The 20,790-nt window shown below is 41.8% G+C and overlaps 1 protein-coding gene across 2 annotated transcripts in view; it reads right to left on the reverse strand.

The window, feature by feature from the left end:
* The window catches only part of CEP126 (centrosomal protein 126), a 46,832-nt gene extending 29,466 nt beyond the window's left edge, over window positions 1–17,366 (reverse strand). For both annotated transcript variants that reach the window (XM_074572975.1, XM_074572974.1), the window contains exons 1-4: window positions 17,116–17,366; window positions 16,065–16,190; window positions 3,168–3,313; window positions 1,715–1,820 (exon numbers count right to left, since the gene is read on the reverse strand). In XM_074572975.1, coding sequence (XP_074429076.1) covers window positions 1,715–1,820; window positions 3,168–3,313; window positions 16,065–16,190; window positions 17,116–17,222 — 485 coding nt within the window. In that variant the 5' untranslated portion in view covers window positions 17,223–17,366. The remainder of the gene's footprint in view (window positions 1–1,714; window positions 1,821–3,167; window positions 3,314–16,064; window positions 16,191–17,115) is intronic.
* Window positions 17,367–20,790: the final 3,424 nt, after the last annotated feature.

Raw genomic sequence — 20,790 nt, forward strand, 5'->3', positions numbered from 1 at the left:
TTCTCTACACCCTCCTTCACCCAGCCCCTATGGCTCCTACCCAGGCCTCCTAGTTACCAGCTGGGGAAGAGGCAGCACATTCTGTCGCAGGTTCCAAGGTATTTGTGTGCTGTCTTATCTGTACTAACTGGCTTGTGACCTGCCAATAGGTCAATGTGGACTCCACTTTTAAGCCTTTTTCATGCTGGGGTCACCTGTTTGAATAACTTCTTCCTTGCTCAGTTGCCAATTTCAAACTTATAGAAATATAATTATCTTTGCAATTCTTAGCTCTCTCTCAAATTTGGTTACTAGGGGAACACAAACTGTAAAAGAATATGAACATATACATTTAATTTCCTTAGGAAATCAGGTTATAAAAATGAAAATCAGGAAAAGAACACTCTATCATTATTACAGGACAGTGAATTTTTAAAATTACACAAATATAATATGGAGTGACAGCAATGTTATACTGTAAGAAATAAAGGAACTGGTAAGTGGTTTGAAGGTGTCTGAGAGAAAGCTGTGAGCCCTTGAGGCAGAAGAATCAGTTTGAAGAAAGTTGAAAAATAAAGAAACAAATGATAAAGGCAGTGTGAAGAGGCACTGAGCTGCCGTCCTTAATCAAGCCTATGAGTGAAATGAGACAAACAATCAGGAACCCTGAGACAGGGTTCAGAAACATCTACATTTTTTTTGCCATAATTTCAACTTATATTTAGCAGGTAGTTTGTTTGCTTGTTTTCATGGCTGCAATCCTCCTTTATTACGTCAAGCCAGTGTGGTAGCTGCAGAACTATATGAAAGTTGACTAGCAGATAGCATGAATATTTAGCTCAGAGAGGTACAAAATATTTTCTCAATTGCCCAGTTTATCGGCTGCAAACATGCTTTAACCAGCAGTGGAAATGTAATCAAACTGAATATTAACATCACAAGATGAACACGCTGAATCTCAAAAGTAGGGAGACCCCTTTTAGATAGAATTTATCTCTACTCTGAACATCTGCACAATTTACAGCATGCAGAAAATAATAATAGTAATAAAAGCAGCAACAACAAAAATAAAACCCTGAACTGAAATGTTAAAGAAATGAGAGATTAGGAAGGGGATAATCAGGAAGGAGTATCAAATACAGCAGACAAATTATGCATGAAGAAACACTCTGTGGTAAGTCAAGGTATCTTAGAAAAAGTGCTTGGGTACAGTGAAAAATGTGCAATTCAAATTGTATGTGATATAGAATGAAATTGCAGGCAAAATTGTTATCAGGATGCTCAAGATACATGTAGAGGATGAGAAATTTAAAGGAATGACAGCTGGAAAGAAGATAAGATCATGGGATGAATAAACAAACTAAACTGTCCTGGTCTTGATGAGAATAAGAAATCACCTAGACATAATACTTTATTCTTGATACAACAGCAGATGTTTTGATAACCATGGCAGTCTGAGTCAGGCTGTAACTGCGTGCGGACTGGGTTAGCCCCGAGTATTCCCAGAATTCTGCTGAAGGGAAAAGGCTTGTGTCATCTCCTCTGGTGTTTTACCAAATGGACACAAACAACTCAAAAGTTATTTCATAATGTTTCATTGGAACAGTTCACAGAAACGCTTTCCTTGCCACTAGAGAAATGGCCTATAACTTCTTAAAGAGTAATTGTCTGCTGTTTATTGAATACACTTAGCAATGTACTTCCTTTGACCATCAGAGTAAACACACATGCTTACCTGAAGTTGGTTTTGTTTCTGCTGGGCAAGCACAGTCCTGATGTTATAACTGATCCTTTAATTCGTTCAAGAGCTTCTTCTAACTGAAAATCTGCTTTTGTCTGAACTAGAGGGATCAGAGTAAAAAACACAATGGAAAAAATATTTTTAAAATTGAATGTTTTACCATAAATGGTTTGGTTAAGTTTTTTAAGTTGGGAAGCCTAAATCCAGACTGTTACAATAAACTGAGTGGTTTAGCACCATTAGGCATGCTGGAGCATCTCTAGTTCCTCTGAAACAAAACCCCAGCCTATTTAAGTGTTTACAGTAACACACGTATTCAACAGTTTTGCTATTTGTTTCTAGACTGCACTGTTGAAAAAGTAGGCAGTTAAAAAATCCAGCACTAACTTTATTTGTACATCATGATTATTCTGCTTATGCACTAAGCCCAAGTTATGGCTTGCAGATACTTTATAGAGGCCAAATTGAGAATTACTAATCCAACCAGTGGAGAAAGAGAGAGTCCAGACAGGCACAAGGTGTTGCCTTTTTCACATACGCAACAGTAGGGTAGAAAGTGGCAGGGGCAGAATTGCCATAAAGACAAAGCAAGAAAAAAAATTGTGATTCACCATATTGCTACACAGTCTGGGTTGTGAGTAGAACTATGAAGAAGCCCTAAACCAGTGCTGTTCTATTTTGTTATTTTAATCTGACATTTGATCCTGAAGTCAGAGACATTACCTCACAGTTGGCGCAACTGCAGTTGGGAGAGTAAATCTGTTAAAGAATACCTAAGTAATATACCATATCTTAAGAGTTTCAACACTGGAAAGTTGACTGGAAATCAGACTTGGCTGATGCTGTTAAAAACTCCTGCCAATCTGCACTGATTCCAAGAAAGCAGGAACTCAGTTGAAGTGATTGTTACTTCCCAGCAGCGAAAGAGCTTAAATAGCTGACTAATTCAGCAGAAGTTATGTAATACATTAACATATGCTAGGATTGCTTTTACTCAATGATAAACAAATGCACGTTCTTGACTATTTCATATTCAAGGGTTCAAATAGGGGATCATTATACTATCCTAGTAACTTCCAGTGGCCTTGTAACACCTTGCACCCAGCTGTGAAAGCACAGTATTGTAAGCAATAAACACATTGGAGTGAAAAAACGTGGAGAAACCCCGGGAAGCCACAAGATCCCAAGGAGGTGCTGTACTTACTGTGAATGGAATATAATGAAATATCTCACAATACCGTTTTTCAGAAAAAAAAGGTTTTTTTTAATTCCCTCTACCCACTTTTTTCCTGTGTACCAGATCTGAGCTTCTTGTCGGTTATGTTTTGCTTATACTAATGAATTAAATTAATCTGAGTGAAGTTAATTGTTCTATTTGCCTCAATTATATTCTATTAATAGAAAAACACTTGCATTGTGAATAATGGTTGAATTTTAATTTACAAACCTATTTGCTTGTGCTGAGAAAAAGGCAGATGAGCACGCTGGAACTTATCAGTTGCTTCCTGAAGTTTAATTTTCCTCTGCTGTAGAACTTGTTCTCTAAATCTTTGTTCTTTTTCTTCTTCTTGCTTCCGTCTTTCTTCAAAGGCTCTGTATTTAAGAAGCAAGAGTAGATGACCCCTATGTTTTCTAATTATATTTACTGAAATATTAGTAACTTACTTGCTTATCAATTTGCAATTTTAGTACAAAAGCTTTCTTGTCCACAAATTAAATACTATAAACTTCATCACAGCTGGATTTTTATGGTTTGTTTGAACGTGAAGGGGACAGCAGGTGATGAAGAAAAGACATCTTAAAAATAATCTTTTTTTTTAGCCTCAACCAGAAATGTGATTCTTTCTTACACAAATTAACATGCAGACTCAACCAGTTCTTGTCACCAATGTGACTTTCGCCACAGTCTTTACATTACCACATAAATGTATCACAGTGGGCAGATCAATAGGAATGTGAACTGCAAATGCTGTGTGTGTGCGCATTTCACAAGCTGTTAGGGAAATAGTAACAGTTTAAAAGTTGTTATTCAGAAATAACACAAAGGAACTACAGCTTTTACCTATAAATAGATAAGAGTTAGTACCAACTTCCAGTTGTTGAGAAGCTTCCTGAAAGACAACCACGTTAGTAGCACAAAATGAGATAAAATAGTAACATGAAACTGATTGACAGAATCAATTGTTAATATCAAATATGTTAAACGTGTCCTTCTACCGGCTGGAAAGCAAATTGGACTTTAATCAAAACCAACCATCATCACAAAACTTTCCTTTGGTAGGCACAAGCTTGATGAAGTTATGTGGAATTTTTATTCCTGCTGACAAAATCACCAACTTTTGCTGACAAACTTAAATTAGCTCCTTGAGTGAAATATATCCTCTACCCATAAAGTTATTGGCACAGTGCCTATGTAGGCAAAATAATACTTAAATATATCACTATTCAACTAAAACTTCTAAAGCCTGCCATGCAAGGTTCACTACAACTGGAAGATTCCTGTTTTTAATGACAGGTCACTAGTACCCTAGGTAGGGTCCCACTTCTAGCCAGCACTAGCGGAATGAAAGGTATAATGTTTAGCCAGATGTTCTTTGTTTCTCTCATCACAATAAGATACCTTCCCTTAACTTTAATCACTTACAGTTGCTTCATAGACCTTCTTGCTTAATGGAGTGAAGCTGCTACTTAACAGAGCTACTCCTTAACTCAAGCTATTTTATTTATTCTTCCCTTTTCTTCTCAGGGAAAAAGTTCAAACTAAACTATTCAACTTGACCCACCCTAATGTCCCTTCAAAGTGCTGATCGATCACCTGTGAAAACAAACAGAAAAATAATTTGAAAGAAGTACTTTTTAGTTTAGAAAGTCTAAAGGCTGTAATTGCACAACAGCAAAAAATAGGAAAACAGACAACTAATCCCAAGTCCACACTTCTACAGGAATATCCACTTTAATCCACTTGGAAGCCAAAGCGTAACAGACAGAGACGTAAAGAACCTTTGCTATTTTGAAAATTCATATATGCATGGTTGTCAAACTGAACTAATGACTGAGATTTCCCAATTTTATGGACAAATTATTGCATTTCATTAATAAAAAGTGAAGACAATAGATATATAGATATTTAAAGTGGAAATGCACTGTACACAGATACCATGCAGCTATTCAAACCTTAAAGCACAAAGACTACATACTTGCATTCCTGCCATCATTATGAGCGCACCTTAAAACTCCTCCCCTTATCATAAGGGGAAACAGGAAGCTGTTTTTCTGCAGTAATATTAAATATTAACATTACTAAAATTAATATTAAGTAAATAAACCTTCAATATTGCTAATATGAACCTCAAGAGAGACAGTGGTGGAGCATATGAAAAGAGACAAAATGTGCAAAAGGATCCACTACTTTTGCTAATGGATATAGCAGTCTGGATTAATGTTCTCCAAGGTCAGAAATCAAAATGCCAGTGAACAGCATAAGCAATTACCACTTCTGCTTTGGAAGTACATTCCCCTCAGAAAGCTCCAAACCTCCCAGCAGCAGTATTCCTGACAATTGTCTTGGATCCTAAGAACTGCTGAGACTACATCCTCCAGTGTATACAGACGGTAGCTTACACGCTATTTTAACAACTTATTTATTGCAAATGACACTTAATCGTTACACTCTCAAAAATTCAGGTGAATTTCTACAATTTGAGGTAATGCTTCTTCTAGAGACTCTACAGAAACTCTAGAGAAACTCTACAGCTTCAAATGAAGGATAAGACAGAAGATTGACTTACGCAAAGAAAAACAAACTAAAATACGGTCTCAAGTCTCATTTGCAAATTTCAGTTTCTCAGCAAGCAGGAATGGCTTCACTTGAGGCATGAGGTGAAGCCAGACGAGCAGCTGTCCAAAACCAGAAAAAATCTGCAGAGAACTCTATTCACATAAAATGTCTTATTGCAATTTGGTTAAAATTTCACAGGAACTTTAATTGTTCATACCATCCAGAAGTTAGAAATAAAAAAAATAGAACTAGAGTTCATGGTCAACTTTCAGTATTCCTGTATTTCACTCATGTTAAAATCTGATAGAGAAATCCGCAATATTTTACATCTTTATCCTGACTAAAGAAATAGGAAAATCACAACAGAGGAAACAGACTTACTTATCCTAGCAAGTACTTCAAACGCATTCTTCTTGATACCCTTAATACCTCTTGAAGCTGCTCAAGAAGGCCTTTAGTTGAACTGTAGTTGTTAAATTCAGACATGTGGGAAATTCTACAACTTTGCGCCTGGAGTAATTCCAGAGTATAACTCCAAAAAGGAAAGAGTAAATTCTGACAGAGCCTTTATTTATTTATTTTTTAAACGATTCTGGAGTATGACTTAGCTGTGCTCTTCCACATTCTTAATATCTGGCATTAAAAAAAGACTCTTGTTCCATGTTCCATATAGCTGGAAATAGGCAAGTCCTAATGCTGATGCAAGAGGTCTTTTTCACCACAGCTCATCACGATCACTGTTTGGTTTGGATTAAGACATGAGGGAGAAAAAGGATCTTATTTTAAATGTAAGGAAATGCATTGAAGATATGCAGTGAAGCCTGCATCATTAACTTCTTGACCTCGCAGAATGTAAATTGTGACACCCAGGTGTATGATGTAAAATAAATAATTTTACAAATGCACATTGACATCCTACAGAAAAACAGTTAAAGCAAATGTTTGTTCATCCACTATCCTTAAGCCACCAGCTTAGGTTCATATCACAGATGTAACATTGGCAAAAGAGTAAGGCTTGAAGATGGAGAGTTAGCACAAGAATTTCCTGACCGGTGTTTTTTTAACCCAGTTTTTCTGTCTACTATAAACAACCCAGCGGTGCAGCAATTTTTGAAATGGCTGCCAAAATGTTTATAGTGAATTTGGAATATGAAACTTAAAATATTTAGCAGTTTCACATATACAGACATTATGTGGAAAGCATTTTTATGTTAAAAACAGTATGACCAGATGGTGGAACTATTTCCTGGTTAATTTTATTAAATTATCTTCACGGTGAAGTGATGGATGCTACATTCCCAGGTGGACTAAATACTTACTACTACTTTGGATGAAAATAAAAAAAGGAATATATACAGTGCATATGGAATGCTATGGAATGAACCTTTTGATAATGAGTTGATATTATTCATCCATTGCCATATCATGTTTGCAAACCAGTGCACAATAATTTTAAAATTGAGGTAGGAGGGTGCTTAATGACTACAGCAAGATCAAGAAAAGGCTAGAATGGGGCGTCACGCTCAAAATCCCCTTCAGGGCAAACAGGAAACACACCTTATATCCTTAAGTATCTGCAGAGGTTGCCCATAAATCTATTTTTTTGTTTAACTGAGATACTTAGGGACCATAGGGATGCATATTAACTTTATTCCCTTATGTTCTCCAATTATCATATGATGAAGACAAAAGGACAGCCCCAAATTGCTGTAAGGGCTTCAGAAGGACTGACCCTTACAATGCCATAAGGGCTGACAGAGGGCTGTACTACAAAATGCCTCACAGGTTCACAGGAGGGCTGCCCGCACCATCCACCAGTTGTTACACTCCAAATGTTATTTATGGGCAAAAAGTAAGCACACCTTATATAAAGCCAAGAATTTTTTTTTGTTAGCATAATTAAAATCTTAAAAGTTTAATCCCTATTAATCCAGATATAATTGTTAACAAAAATTAATAGTCATAGAAGCATAGAATGGTTTAGGCTGGAAGGGACCTTAAAGATCACCCAGTTCCAACCCCCCTGCCATGATCAGGGACATCTTCCACTAGACCAGGTTGCGCAAAGCCCTATCCAACCTGGCGTTGAAGGTTGGATGGCGCTTCAAGGGATGGGGCCTCCACAACTTCCCTGGGCAACCTCTTCCAATGTCTCACCACTCTCACAGTGAAAAACTTCTTCCTGATAACTAATCTGTATCTACCCTTTTCTAGTTTGAAGCCATTATGCCTCATCCTATCACTACATGCCCTTGTAAATAGTCCCTCTCCAGCTTTCTTGTCGGCCCCCTTTAAGTACTGGAAGGCCATTATAAGGTCTCCCCGGAGCCTTCTCTTCTCCAGGCTGAACAACCCCAACTCTCTCAGATTGTTCTCGTACTTGAGGTGCTCCACCCCTCTGATCATCTTTGTGGTCCTCCTCTGCACCCACTCCATGTCCTTCTCGCGCTGAGGACACCAAAGCTGGACACAGTACTCCACGTGGGGTCTCACCAAAGTGGAGTAGAGGGATAGAATCACCTCCTTTGACCTGCTGGCCACACTTCTTTTGATGCAGCCCAGGGTACGGTTGGCCTTTTGGGCTGCAAGTGCACATTGCTGGGTCATGTTGAGCTTCTCATCCACGAACACCCCTAAGTCCTTCTCCTCAGGGCTGTTCTCAATCCATTCTCCACCCAGTCTTTATTTGTGCTTGGGATTGCCACAACCCAGGTGCAGGACCTTGCACTTGGCCTGGCTGAACTTCATGAGGTTGACATGGGCCCACCTCTCGAGTCTGTCCAGGTCCCTCTGGATGGCATCCCTTCCCTCCAGCATGTCAACCACGCCACACAGCTTCTTGTCATTAGCAAACATGCTGAGGGTGCACTCAATCCCACTATAATACACTTGGAATACTTCTATACAGAGAAAACCTAAATAATAGTGATAATACAGTTTGAATTGTTATTCAAACACAGAGTTTATACCCCTTTTCCTGCCACTCATGCTTTCATTGCTCTTCTGTGTCCTAAGGCTGGTTTTTGCATTCTGGTGGTGCTGAGGTGTTATGGTGAGTTGTTAGCATCTGGAGTCCCTTCGCCAGGAGCAATATGATGTTCATGTTAATGCTTTCTTGTTCCTCACCTCAAGATCCACGTGGAGTTATTTTTATATTTGCCAACAGGCTTTTGCATCTTTGCTCCCTCTTCATCAATCTGCGGCTCCACAGTACCTCCAAATATTCCATACAATGTTGCCTTTTGCATGTATTACATACTATTCCTCTGTTCTCTTTGTTACCCCTAAAGCCAGTTTTGTCAGACCCAGGCCTACATTTCTTTGACTGACTATCGGTGAGTTGTTTATGGCTGTGGGGTCTCCAGTGCCAAGCCTTTGTGCCATCTCTTATCAGCCCCTGCCTATACTCCTCTACGTCGCGTCCTGCACCTCCAGTTCTCAAGGCCTCTGCAATCGTACCAGGCCTGTATTTCCTACACTACATCATTATATAGAGTCATAGAATAACTGCTTGTTACTGCTATCTATATAAAACTACGGTCATACCATAAGAAGATAAACAAAGGCAAAACAAATTAGCCACAGACACCTGGTCAATTAGAGAAATTGCTGTTACAGCTAAACCAAGCAAAACAAACCTGTGGGCAGGTCAAGAAAAGTTCAGAGAGCACAAGTTTGGCAAGCATCCGCCCTGAGACCTCGCAAATTCAGCACGATCCTGTGGCCCGTTACCAGAAATGGTGATACTGGACTACAGGCCTACATGGTTACAGGGACCACCACTTTGCACAGTTTCATTCTGATGTAGAAAGCAATACTAAATTCTTAACACTTTGCCCTCTCTGTTTACCAAGTTCTAATATTTTTCTCCCATTTCTGATACGAGACTGCTTTTTGGTCTGCATCAACAACACTGATGAGTAATTTAAAGAGCTTTTATTAAATAATCAATGATAATCAGCCAGTAGGTGGAGCACAATACTTGTGCATATGTTGAAAAAAAAATATTTTGGAAAAAAACAACAGTAATAGGAATAGATTGGAAACTGATATAAACTGGGAAAGCGTTTCCTTCCCCAATTATAACAGATGGATCAGCTATTTAGATTTCAAGGCAATTCAAAACGCTGAACCAAGATAGCAGACTGTAAGGTTTATTTAAAAATGCATATAGACAATTGCATTTCCAGAATGAACCAACTACCTGCAGCCAGTAACATCACAGTAAAAGGGAATACACATTTTGCCTCCAGCAATAACAGCGGGATGGCTGCGGTTCCCAGCAAATCGGCAGCTGGTATTTAAAAAGGACTGCAGTATATAAACACAGAATATAATATCCTATTCATTTACTTAAAGTGGCTCTTATTTCTGGAATACTGTTACTTAAACAAAATATCTGTCATCTACTGCCCCAGAGCATATTTAATTCTTAAACTGATCCTGAAATTGCAACTTTGCATATTACTGAGACAATAAAGGGATTACTTCCTTGATATTAGGGCAACTTGTGTAAAAACAATCGGTAGGCTGATTGTTCACTATGTTGAAGCACTGCTGCTAACACAAAACTAAGGAGCCTGGCCAGTATAAGAGATGCAAAGAAACGGATGGCATCAGATACGACTACGGGTTTCTCTACATATTCACTTTGAGAAAGATGTGTGACTTAAGTTACTGCGACTACTTTGCTTTCCAAAGCTCTACTTGCACTTTTCTATGCAAGTAATGTTTTTGGTCTTTTACCAATCAACCAATTAACTGAGCACAACTTGTCAGAAGTTGCGTATTCCTAATGCTGAAGCCATTGATACTGTCTCCCATAAGATCCTTTTGATGTATGGGCTGGATGAGCAGACAGGGAGGTGGATTGAAAATTGGCTGAATGGCTGGGCCCAGAGGTTGGTGATTAGTTTAATGAAGTCTGGTTGGAAGCCAATAACTAGCGGTGTACCCCAGGGGTCAATATTGGGCCCAGTCCTATTTAACATCTTCACTAATGATCATGGATAATGGGTCAGAGTGCACCCTCAGTAAGTTTGCAGATGACACGAAACCAGGAGTGGCTGATACATCAGAGGGTCCTGCTGCCATCCAGAGGGACCTCAAAAGGCTGGAGAAATGAGCTGGCAGGAACCCCATGAAGTTCAACAAGGAGAAGTGCAAAGTCCTGCATGGGGGGGAATGAACAACCCTATGCACCAATACGCCAGGGACCACTCCTCTGGAAATCAGCCTTGCAGAAAAGGACCTAGGGGTCCTGGTGGACACCAAGCGGAACATAAGCCAGCAGTGGGCCCTTGCAGCAAAAAAGCAAATGGGCTGCATGAGGCAAAGCGCTGCCAGCAGGTGGAGGGAGGTGATCCCTTGTGCAGCAGGACAGCTATGATGTAGTTGCCATCACGGAAATGTGGTGGGATGACTGTCACGACTGGAATGCTGCGATGAAAGGCTATCAGCTCTTCAGAAGGGACAGGCAAGGGAGGAGAGGCGAGGGTGTGGCTCTGTACATTAGGGAATGTTTTGATTGTATAGAGCTAGATTCCAGTGATGATAAAGTTGAGTATTTATGGGTAAGGTTGAAGGGGAAGGCAAATAAGGGAGATGTTGTGCTGGGGGTATGCTATAGACCACCCAGCCAGGATGAGGAGACAGATGAAGTATTCTATAAGCAACTGGCTGAAGTCTCGCAATTGCCAGCCCTTGTTCTGGTTGGGGACTTCAACCTGTTGGGTATCTGCTGGAAATACAACACATCAGAGAGCAGGCAGGCTAGGAGGTTCCTCGAGTGCATGGAAGATAACTTCCTGACACAACTGATAGGGGAGCCTACCAGGGGAAGTGCCTTGCTAGATCTACTGCTCACAAACAGAGAAGGACTAGTGGGAGATGTGGTGGTCGGAGGTCGTCTTGGGTTTAGTGATCATGAAATGGTCAAGTTTTCAATTTGTAGTGATGTAGGGAGGGGGGTTAGCAAAACCTCCACCTTGGACTTCTGGAGGGCGGACTTTGGCCTGTTCAGAACACTGGTTGAGAGAGTCTCTTGGGAGACAGTCCTGAAGGGCAAAGGGGTCCAGGAAGGCTGGACGCTCTTCAAGAAGGAAATCTTAAAGGCCCGGGAGCAGGCTGTCCCCAAGTGTCGCAAGTCTAAAGGGCAGGGAAAATGGCCAGTCTGGATGAATAAGGAACTTCTGATGGGACTTAGGAATAAAAGGAGGGTTTACCACCTTTGGACGAAGGGACAGGCCACTCAGGAGGAGTACAGAGATCTCGTTAGGTTATACAGAGAGAAAATTAGGGAGGCAAAAGCCCAGCTGGAGCTCAACTTGGCCACTAACATTAAGGACAACAAAAAAAGCTTTTATAAATACAGCACCAAAAAGAGAGCCAGGGAGAATCTCCATCCCTTACTGGATGTGGGGGGGGAAGTTGCAACCAATGCCAAGGAGAAGGCTGAGATACTGAATGCCTTCTTTGCCTCCGTCTTCAATAGTCAGACCAGCTGTCCCCAGGGTGCTCAGCCTCCTGAGCTGGAAGACAAGGATGGAGAGCAGAACGACCCACCCATAATCCAGGAGGAAGTAGTCAATGATCTGCTTCTGCACCTAGACGCACATAAGTCTATGGGGCCAGATGGGATCCACCCAAGAGTACTCAGGGAGCTGGCAGGAGAGCTCACCAAGCCTCTGTCCATCATTTATGAACAATCCTGGTCAACAGGGCAGGTGCCAGGTGACTGGAGGGTGGCTAATGTGACGCCCATCTACAAGAAGGGTCGGAAGGAGGATCCGGGGAACTACAGGCCTGTCAGCCTGAACTTGGTACCAGGAAAGATCGTGGAGAGGATCATCTTGAGTGAGCTCTCATGGCAAGTGCAGGGCAGCCAAGGCATCAGCCAGCATGGGTTTAAGAAAGGGAGGTCCTGCTTAACCAACCTGATCTCTTTCTATGACCATGTGACCCACCTTCTGGACACGGGGAAGGCTGTGGACATTGTCTATCTGGACCTTGGTAAGGCCTTTGACACCGTCCCCCACAGCATTCTCCTGGAGAAGCTGGCGAATCATGGCATAGACAAGCGTACTCTTCGCTGGGTTAAAAACTGGCTGGATGGCCGTGCCCAGAGAGTTGTGATTAATGGGGTGAAATCCTCTTGGCGGCCGGTCACCAGTGGTGTCCCTCAGGGCTCAGTTTTGGGGCCAATTTTGTTTAATATCTTTATCAATGATCTGGATGAGGGGATTGAGTGCACCCTCAGTAAGTTTGCAGATGACACCGAACTAGGTGGGAGTGTTGATCTGCTTGAGGGTAGGAAGGGTCTACAGAGGGACCTGGACAGGCTGGATCGATGGGCCAAGGCCAACTGTATGAGGTTTACGAAGGCCAAGTGCTGGGTCCTGCATTTTGGTCACAACAACCCCAAGCAACGCTACAGGCTTGGGGCTGAGTGGCTGGAAAGCTGCCCAGCAGAAAAGGACCTGGGGGTGCTGGTGGACAGCCAGCTTAACATGAGCCAGCAGTGTGCCCAGGTGGCCAAGAAGGCCAACAGCATTCTGGCTTGTATCAGGAATAGCGTGGCCAGCAGGAGCAGGGAAGCGATCGTGCCTCTGTACTCGGCACTGGTGAGGCCTCACCTCGAGTACTGTGTTCAGTTCTGGGCCCCTCTGGACACGAGGGACATTGAAGTGCTGGAGCGTGTCCAGAGGAGAGCTACCAGGCTGGTGAGGGGTCTGGAGACCAGGGCATATGAGGAGAGGCTGAGGGAGCTGGGCATGTTTAGCTTGGAGAAGAGGAGGCTGAGGGGAGACCTCATTGCCCTCTACAACTACCTGAAAGGAGGTTGGGGAGAGGTGGGTGTTGGCCTCTTCTCCCAAGTGAATAATGAGAGAACCAGAGGAAATGGTCTGAAGTTGTGGCAGGGGAGGTTTAGATTAGATATTAGGAATAATTACTTTACTGAAAGAGTGGTCAGGCACTGGAACAGCCTGCCCAGGGGGGTGGTTGAGTCACCATCCCTAGAGGTATTTAAGAAACGTCTGGATGTGGTGCTTCAGAGCATGCTCTAGTGGCAGAGATTGTAGGTTGTATGGTTGGACTCGATGATCTCAAAGGTCCTTTCCAACCATGAAGATTCTATGATTCTATGATCCTTCCCCTCTGCTCAGCACTGGTGATGCCACACCTGGAGTTCTATGTCCAGTGCTGGGCTCCTCAGTACAAGAGAGACACAGATAGATTGGAGAGAGTCCAGGACCACAAAGATGATGAAGGGACTGAAGCATCTCTCCTGTGAGGAAAATCTGGGAGAGCTGCGACTGTTCAGCCTGGAGAAGACTCATGAGGGATCTTATTAATGTATATAAATACTTGAAGGGAAGGTGAAAAGAAGACGGAGCCAGGCTCTTTTCAGTGGTGCCCAGTGACAGGACCAGAGGCAATGGGCACAAACTGAAATACGGGATGTTCCTTCTGAACATCAGGAAACACTTTTTTTTTTTTACTGTGAGAGTGACCAAGCACTGGCACAGATTACCCAGAGAGGTTGTGGAGTCTCCATCCTTGGAGATACTCACAAGCTGTCTGGACATCATCCTGGGCAACGAACTCTAGATGGCCCTTCTGTAGCGGGGGAGTTGGACCAGAGGTCCCTTCCAACCTCAACCATTCTGTGTGAAGGTTAGAAGTAGAAAACAAACTGTCATACTTCACTCATGTTTACTCTCCATATGTTGAAATAAAAAAATATGAAAGAAACAATTTCAGTTTTGAAATTATAAAACAGCAGTGCAAAGAACAACTTCTAATACATGCCTATAAGCCCTGTCAGGGAGAACTTAGGGTGCTGCCAGATGAGAACGTGAAGCTTAAGGAAGTCATGCTACCCTTGCGAAACCATCATCATAGCTAACACGTTTACATGTTACAAAGCTAATGGATCTTGTCTCATACACAGATTTGACACACGACCCAATGGTTGATCCATTACAAGATAAATCGCTTCCTACCTGCATAACTGTCAGGAAAAAATATTAAATTTCAAGGAACTTTTTATTTCCAATTACTTTTCTCCATATTTGCAATGACACTTAATTTTGAATTATATTTCACAGCTTATTAACACTGTATGCTCTTACTACCTTTCTAACAACAGACAACTAACTCCTTTTCAGTTATTAGGGGAAGACTTGTCACCACAGACTTATATTTGAGCTGCTTATTATGCTTATAGTTATGGCATTCTCAATTATCACAAATGGAAACAATTTCATTTTATGAATACCATACCTAAATTCTTAACTGGCTCACCTAGGTAACTCAGATTGATACTGTGTTTCTTAAGGCTGCAATGAAATTCATATGAAAATGTATTTATGTATCAACCACTAATAGTTTAACTATACCAGTCTATCAAAAATACACAGGCTGTCTGGTATTTGCTGTTACATTGGAGTATAATATTTCAAGATCAGTAATACAATAAACAGTGTTCATCTGAGAGCTGTAGTGTTACAGCGGTACTGTTCCAGAAAACTAAATAAGGTATTTAACCTTTCAGCCCAGACTTGGTTTATTATTTGCAAAGGTTGTGGGTTGCACACTGTCTCTAATCACTCCCAGGTGATTACACTTCTTCTCCCATTTTTGTTTGTATTTCAAAACATATGCTGACAGCACATACTGTCAAGCTAAAATGGCAGTATAAACAGTATCTATTGCTTCTCTTATGAGTTATCGACATACTTCAGTAAGTAAACAAGTACCATAGAAGCTGGTCTGAGGTTGGGGGCTTGCTCTGAATTGTCTCAGGGAGGAACCCACCTGCCTCTACAGTATATGCAGTCTAGTCTCCCGTATGTGTGAATACGACCTCAAGGATAGAGGAAAAACCCTCTGCCCATTAAACTACTTACAGCACTTCACTGAAACATCTCAATGTATTTACTTAATCCATTTGTCACAGAATATTTCATGACTTTGCGTTTTCATGTATGCAGAAAGGCTGAAGATCCAAACCTCTGTTTAAAATGTCAGTGTCGAATAACTTTACTAGAAATGTAATCCTGTACTAGAAAGACTTTGTGTTGTTTTTATTGGGAAGTGGGAGCACAAAGCCCCACCACGTTGGGGAGGCCGTGCAGCTGATATGCCATGCAGCTGGTTAAGCATACACTTCAGAAGGCAAGGACAACTGCTTGCCTGCGGAGCTGTACTGTGCATCTGAATGCATTTTTCACACATCCATTAAAGCTAATAAAAACCAGAATAATACTAGAAATGCAGATCCATGAAATGAAAGCGCTACTCTACTTTATAAGAAGTGACTACAGTGAGTTTCCAAAAAGTAGCAAGTAACTCAGAATATTGTTCTTTTTATATTTTATTTGCCCTATAGCAAGAAACTGGATTGGTGAAGATTTTCAGCCTAGATTCCTCTAGAACAAAGCAGTAAGGCTATTGAACAATGTGAATGTGCAAATAGTAGAAATAGTAGCTGTTTCAAGGTTTTGACTTGCCTTTTTTTTTTTTTTTTTACCATCTCCCACTAAAGGAACCCTAGTTACTTACCTTCTTCTTCTGTTTGTCTCTATAAAATATTTCTGTGCCCTACTCCGACATATTTTTTGATCTTCTTTCAATGCCTGACGTTCTTCTTCTAAATCCCATTCAAAATGAAATGTTAAAGCTCTGTCCCTAGCATTGTGTTAAGGACAATGGACACTGTATGAAACAGCTCATTAAAAGATTAAAAGCCTGTGTGACTGCCTTTACAGACCTTTTTAGGAAAGGGCAAACTTCATCCATGAGACACAAAATGCTGATACATCTTTTGACTAAGTACACAACAGTTGGTCCCACAAATGTCTATTACGGTCATATCTAACTTTATGTTTGTCCAGAAAAAAATGTAATTGCATTTTACTGTTTACATTGGCTTTGATAGAAGTTTTGCACTCATCTTTCATGGTATCAGCAAATGAAAACACGGACCTTTATGATGTCTATTTGAATCTTTCTATTATTATCTAAGTCTGTAACACATGGAAACATTTATCACAGGGAAAATAGTAAAACAGTAAAAGGATTAGTTGTTTACACTGAAATTTGCTAATATTGCCAGATAAAAACTCTCCACAGAGCAAGATAAAAGCTCTCCACAGTTCAAGATCGGTCCTGCCTCACTTCAGTCATGAACCGTACAGGTGCAGCTTTGAACTTGTGTCAGTATTTATTATTACTTAAATTAAAAAAGTAAGGACCCCCGAGTTAGGACGGAAAACACTATGTCTTTCTAAGAGGAAAAACAAAGAAGATGACTCCAAAGCTGCCCGAGAAGCCAACTTTTCTCCATCAGTTTAAAAAACCCAACGTACCAGTTTTACTCCACGCCCCCGCTGAGGCGATCCCTGGCGGCGGGGCAGGGCGGGGGCGGCACCACCCCCGCCACTGTCTCTCCTCCGCCCCACACGGGCCCCGCTCCGCCCCACACACCCGCCCGGCAGGACGGCCCTCACCGCCCCGCCGCCCCCGCCTCTCCACGGGGAGGCCATTCCTCCGTCAGGCCGCCTCAGACCCCCCTCACCGACCGCCCGGCCCCTCGCCCCCGGCGGACGGATACGCGGAAGGATACACGGCGGGGGGCCGTCTCCGAGCCGCGCAGACCTGGGGGCGGCCGAGGAGGTTTGCCCCTCGCGCCGGGCCGCCGCCCTTCCCGCTGGGCTCCATTCAGCACCCCGGGCCCGCCGCCCCCGTAACGGAGCTCGCCGTGGTCCGTGCCGGCGGCCGGCCCGCTACTCGGCGTGACGCGGAAGCGGCGCCGCCATCGTAGCAACGGGAGACGCCGCTTCCTTCGCAACGGGGCGGGGCCGCGACTGAGGAGAGGGCGGGGAGCTGCCGAGGGGAGGGAGGTCCACGGCTGAGGGGCCGGTGGGCCACGGCTGAGGGGAGGGCGGTGGCCGTTTGGCCGTCGCCTCCTTTCCTCGCCTTCAAATCAGGCGCGAGGAACAGGATGGGGGGGGCTTGGGGGGAGCGCTCCCTCCAGGGTCCCCGGAGGTCCCCAGCGGTCCCCAGCTGAGGGTGGAAGCCGGGGCCTGGGCACCTCGCTCTGCCGCCGGGTACCCTCCGTGGTCGCCTGCCTCTTCAGGGACAGCGCTGCTGGACTCCCAGCCAGGGCACAGCGCTTGGCCCTCACCGGGCCTTCAGTGACTTTTATAAATAACAGGATGCTTTTTTTTGTTGTTTTTTTTTTTTTTATTCAAAAACCTGGTATCTGAACAGACACGTTTCTCATTAGTTTTGCAGGGCAAACAAAAAACCTCCCTGAGCCTGTTTGTGGGTTTGCAGAGCTCTCTCCAAGACGTCAGTTAAGTCTGTTGAAGGTAAAGACTTGGAGCTAACAGGATAAACTCTTTTTTTTTTTTGACCAATGCAAAAAAATCTCAATGCAAAAAAATAGATACATAAAATATGTAAAATTCTATATGATTTTACACAAAAATGTATATAAAAAGTAAATAAGTTACACAAAGTAAAAAAAAAAAAATGAATTTGTTAGACTGAAAAACTTTTTTCAGGCAAAGCAGGGTGTGTTGTCTTGGGATATTGCCATGCCTCTGATGAGTTGTCAGCAGAAGGCTAAATGCCTTGGTGATTTCCTGGCGAGACGTTTCTTGGCTGTTGTATTTGAGCTTAAACCAATTCTTCTCTTTTTCAGTGCGCAGCTGTTCTATGTCTTTGACTAGAAGGGTAAAAATAGTACTTGGCATTTGTAAAATACTTTTCTCTGCAGAACCCCCTACATATTTGCAGCGCAGCTTGTGAAGTAGGTGTTACTATTACCATTTTACAGTCAAGACCACTGATGCGCAGGTTGCCAACCGTGCTTAATATTTATAATATCCCAGTTACCACAGCTGAGAAGATGACCCCAAAATGGGAGTCTTTCACCTCTAGTTCAGAATAGCAGCCCCAAAGTCACCACCACTGTCTTGCAGGTTGAAGACGGGTTGTTGCTTTACTACCATGCACTTTTCAACCCACGTACACTTTTAAAATCCCAGTTTGCCTGTTAAAATGTAGTGTTTAGTTTAGGATGCAGTATAAGTATGGAGAACTGAGTCACCCAAACAGGACTGAAGCAGAGCTGGGAAACAACTGCAGAATTTGAGCCATGTCACACCTAGGAAGATTCAAGATCACGGTCAACTCACACTGTCAGAATTTGAGCTTTTTTAGACTTACTGCAAATTTTGATCTTATCCAGTGCAACTCGCAGCTTCACCTTAGATACCTTCTGAAGTTTAGAATTAAGGATACTCTTTATAAGTTTTCCTGTCTTTCCATTTTTTATTTTTGTCCACTTCTTCATGGCCTTCCTTTAGGGTTATTAGATAATTCCTGGTGGTGAGTAACCTCACGTCTTCCAGACTGGGATGAGAAGGTGACTAGTTGAGGACCATGTATTTCAGAACCATATGATTACTCGGACAGCAAGCAGCCTGATCTCAAGTGGTTACAAAATGGAAAGTCACACTCTGGCAGCTGGTTTGAAAGAAGTTTCATAAATTTTACTGTGGGCTAGCGACTGATATTCCAGTGAAGGGTAAAGATCACCTCTTAAATCTTTGTGAGACAGATTCTGAATTCATTACAAATCTTATTTAAAGGCTGGAGCATAGCTATGCTGCTGCAGAAACGCCTGTTTCTTTCCTTCTTGTTCTAGGGGGGATTAATCCGCTAATGCCCTTTAACTTTCTTCCAAGCTTCAGTTTAACTGTGTAGGCAACTGCATGGGAGGAGTTCAGCCAAGGTTCTGACCATTTTAACCTTGAAATTTGTCTCCTCTTCCTATTTCTGTGGATAGGAAGAGAAATAAAAACTGTTCATTCCCCCTTAATGTCATACATGGATAGCTACAAAAATCTTTTCAACTCTCTTACCTCCCTGAGACTGCACTGTGGATCACAACAGGCATTTTTTTTAAGACAGCATTAACTGATGCACTAGTTAAATTCTAGTAACTCTTATCTTGGAAAACTATAATGTGCCGTGCAGTACTTTAGAACAAATTAAAAATTTTATTTTGAGAGATATTGAAGAACCAAAGTTGTTAAAAATTTCATAGGCAGTTGAATGTGCTCCTCTCAGGAAGAGGCCAGGTACAGGTTCTTCGTGCCCTTTAGCTACTAATTTTGAAGAAAAACACTTGATATAAAAACGTTTAAAAAAAAATTAAAATCTGGATATAAAGCTGTATTAACCACCTTCTCCCAACTGCTTTCAAATCTCCTTGTAGCAAAAGCTATTTCCAGTGTATTCCAACTTCAGAGAGGGATGGAGATGAACACCGTATCAAGACCAATTTGGAACATTGTCTGGCTGTACCAGTGTGAGGGGATGTTGAACAGTGTATTCTGATGATTCTCTAGACAGTCTGTCTCCCAGCGGTAGACTAGAAGCTGAGGTTTCATTCATTTAGCCAGATCACAAACTAAATTCTCTAATATGCATGAGGAGCTGAAAATCTTTGGACTTTTATGAACTTTCCAAATAAACTTTCCAAATATTTTGCTTTTTGGTTAAAATCTTAGATCCAGTTTTTAAAATACAAAAATAGTGGATTTGAGTATGTGGAAACTGTAAGTTTAAATAGCTTTATTTAAGTTTCTGTGGACTACATTTAATCTTTTTCAGGATATTCTCTTGTATTTTGACATTTTTCAGGTGTAAAATCATTGTATTTGAATGATTGTCCCACTCTGAATACTTTTGTTCCTAAGGATGGGCAACCAGTGAGACCAAGAGACTGCTAGACTGCTATTGTCCTCCTGGTAAACAATTTTCAATGTAACCCAAAGTATTATTTTAAAGTAATGTTTTTCAGTTTTCTATACAGAATTTGCTTTTAGGACATATTCTAAAATCGCCTCCACAGCCAGTTCTAGTGCACTACCGTGACACCAATGTAAATGCCTTAATTTTAGTGACAAAAACCTTTGTAAAAAGATAAAAACATTTCAAGTAGCTCAGACTACTCAATACCATATTTATACCAATACTCAAAAATAGTGCATAAGAAAAACAGTTTTATTACAATGATGTGTCACGTAAAGGTGATAATCAGTAATTGCTCTCAGGATACAAGCAGTAGCACATAAAATCTACCGTGCAATTGAAATGTGGTTTATTAAATCCAGGCATTAAAGGAGGGATGTGTTGGCTGCTCTTCATGCTGTAGACATTCCCAAATAGTTACTCAGGGCTTCATAACGTACAAGCCTTTCCACAGAAATTT

Source organism: Larus michahellis, chromosome 1, assembly GCF_964199755.1.
Source record: "Larus michahellis chromosome 1, bLarMic1.1, whole genome shotgun sequence".
Taxonomy (NCBI): Eukaryota; Metazoa; Chordata; class Aves; order Charadriiformes; family Laridae; genus Larus; species Larus michahellis.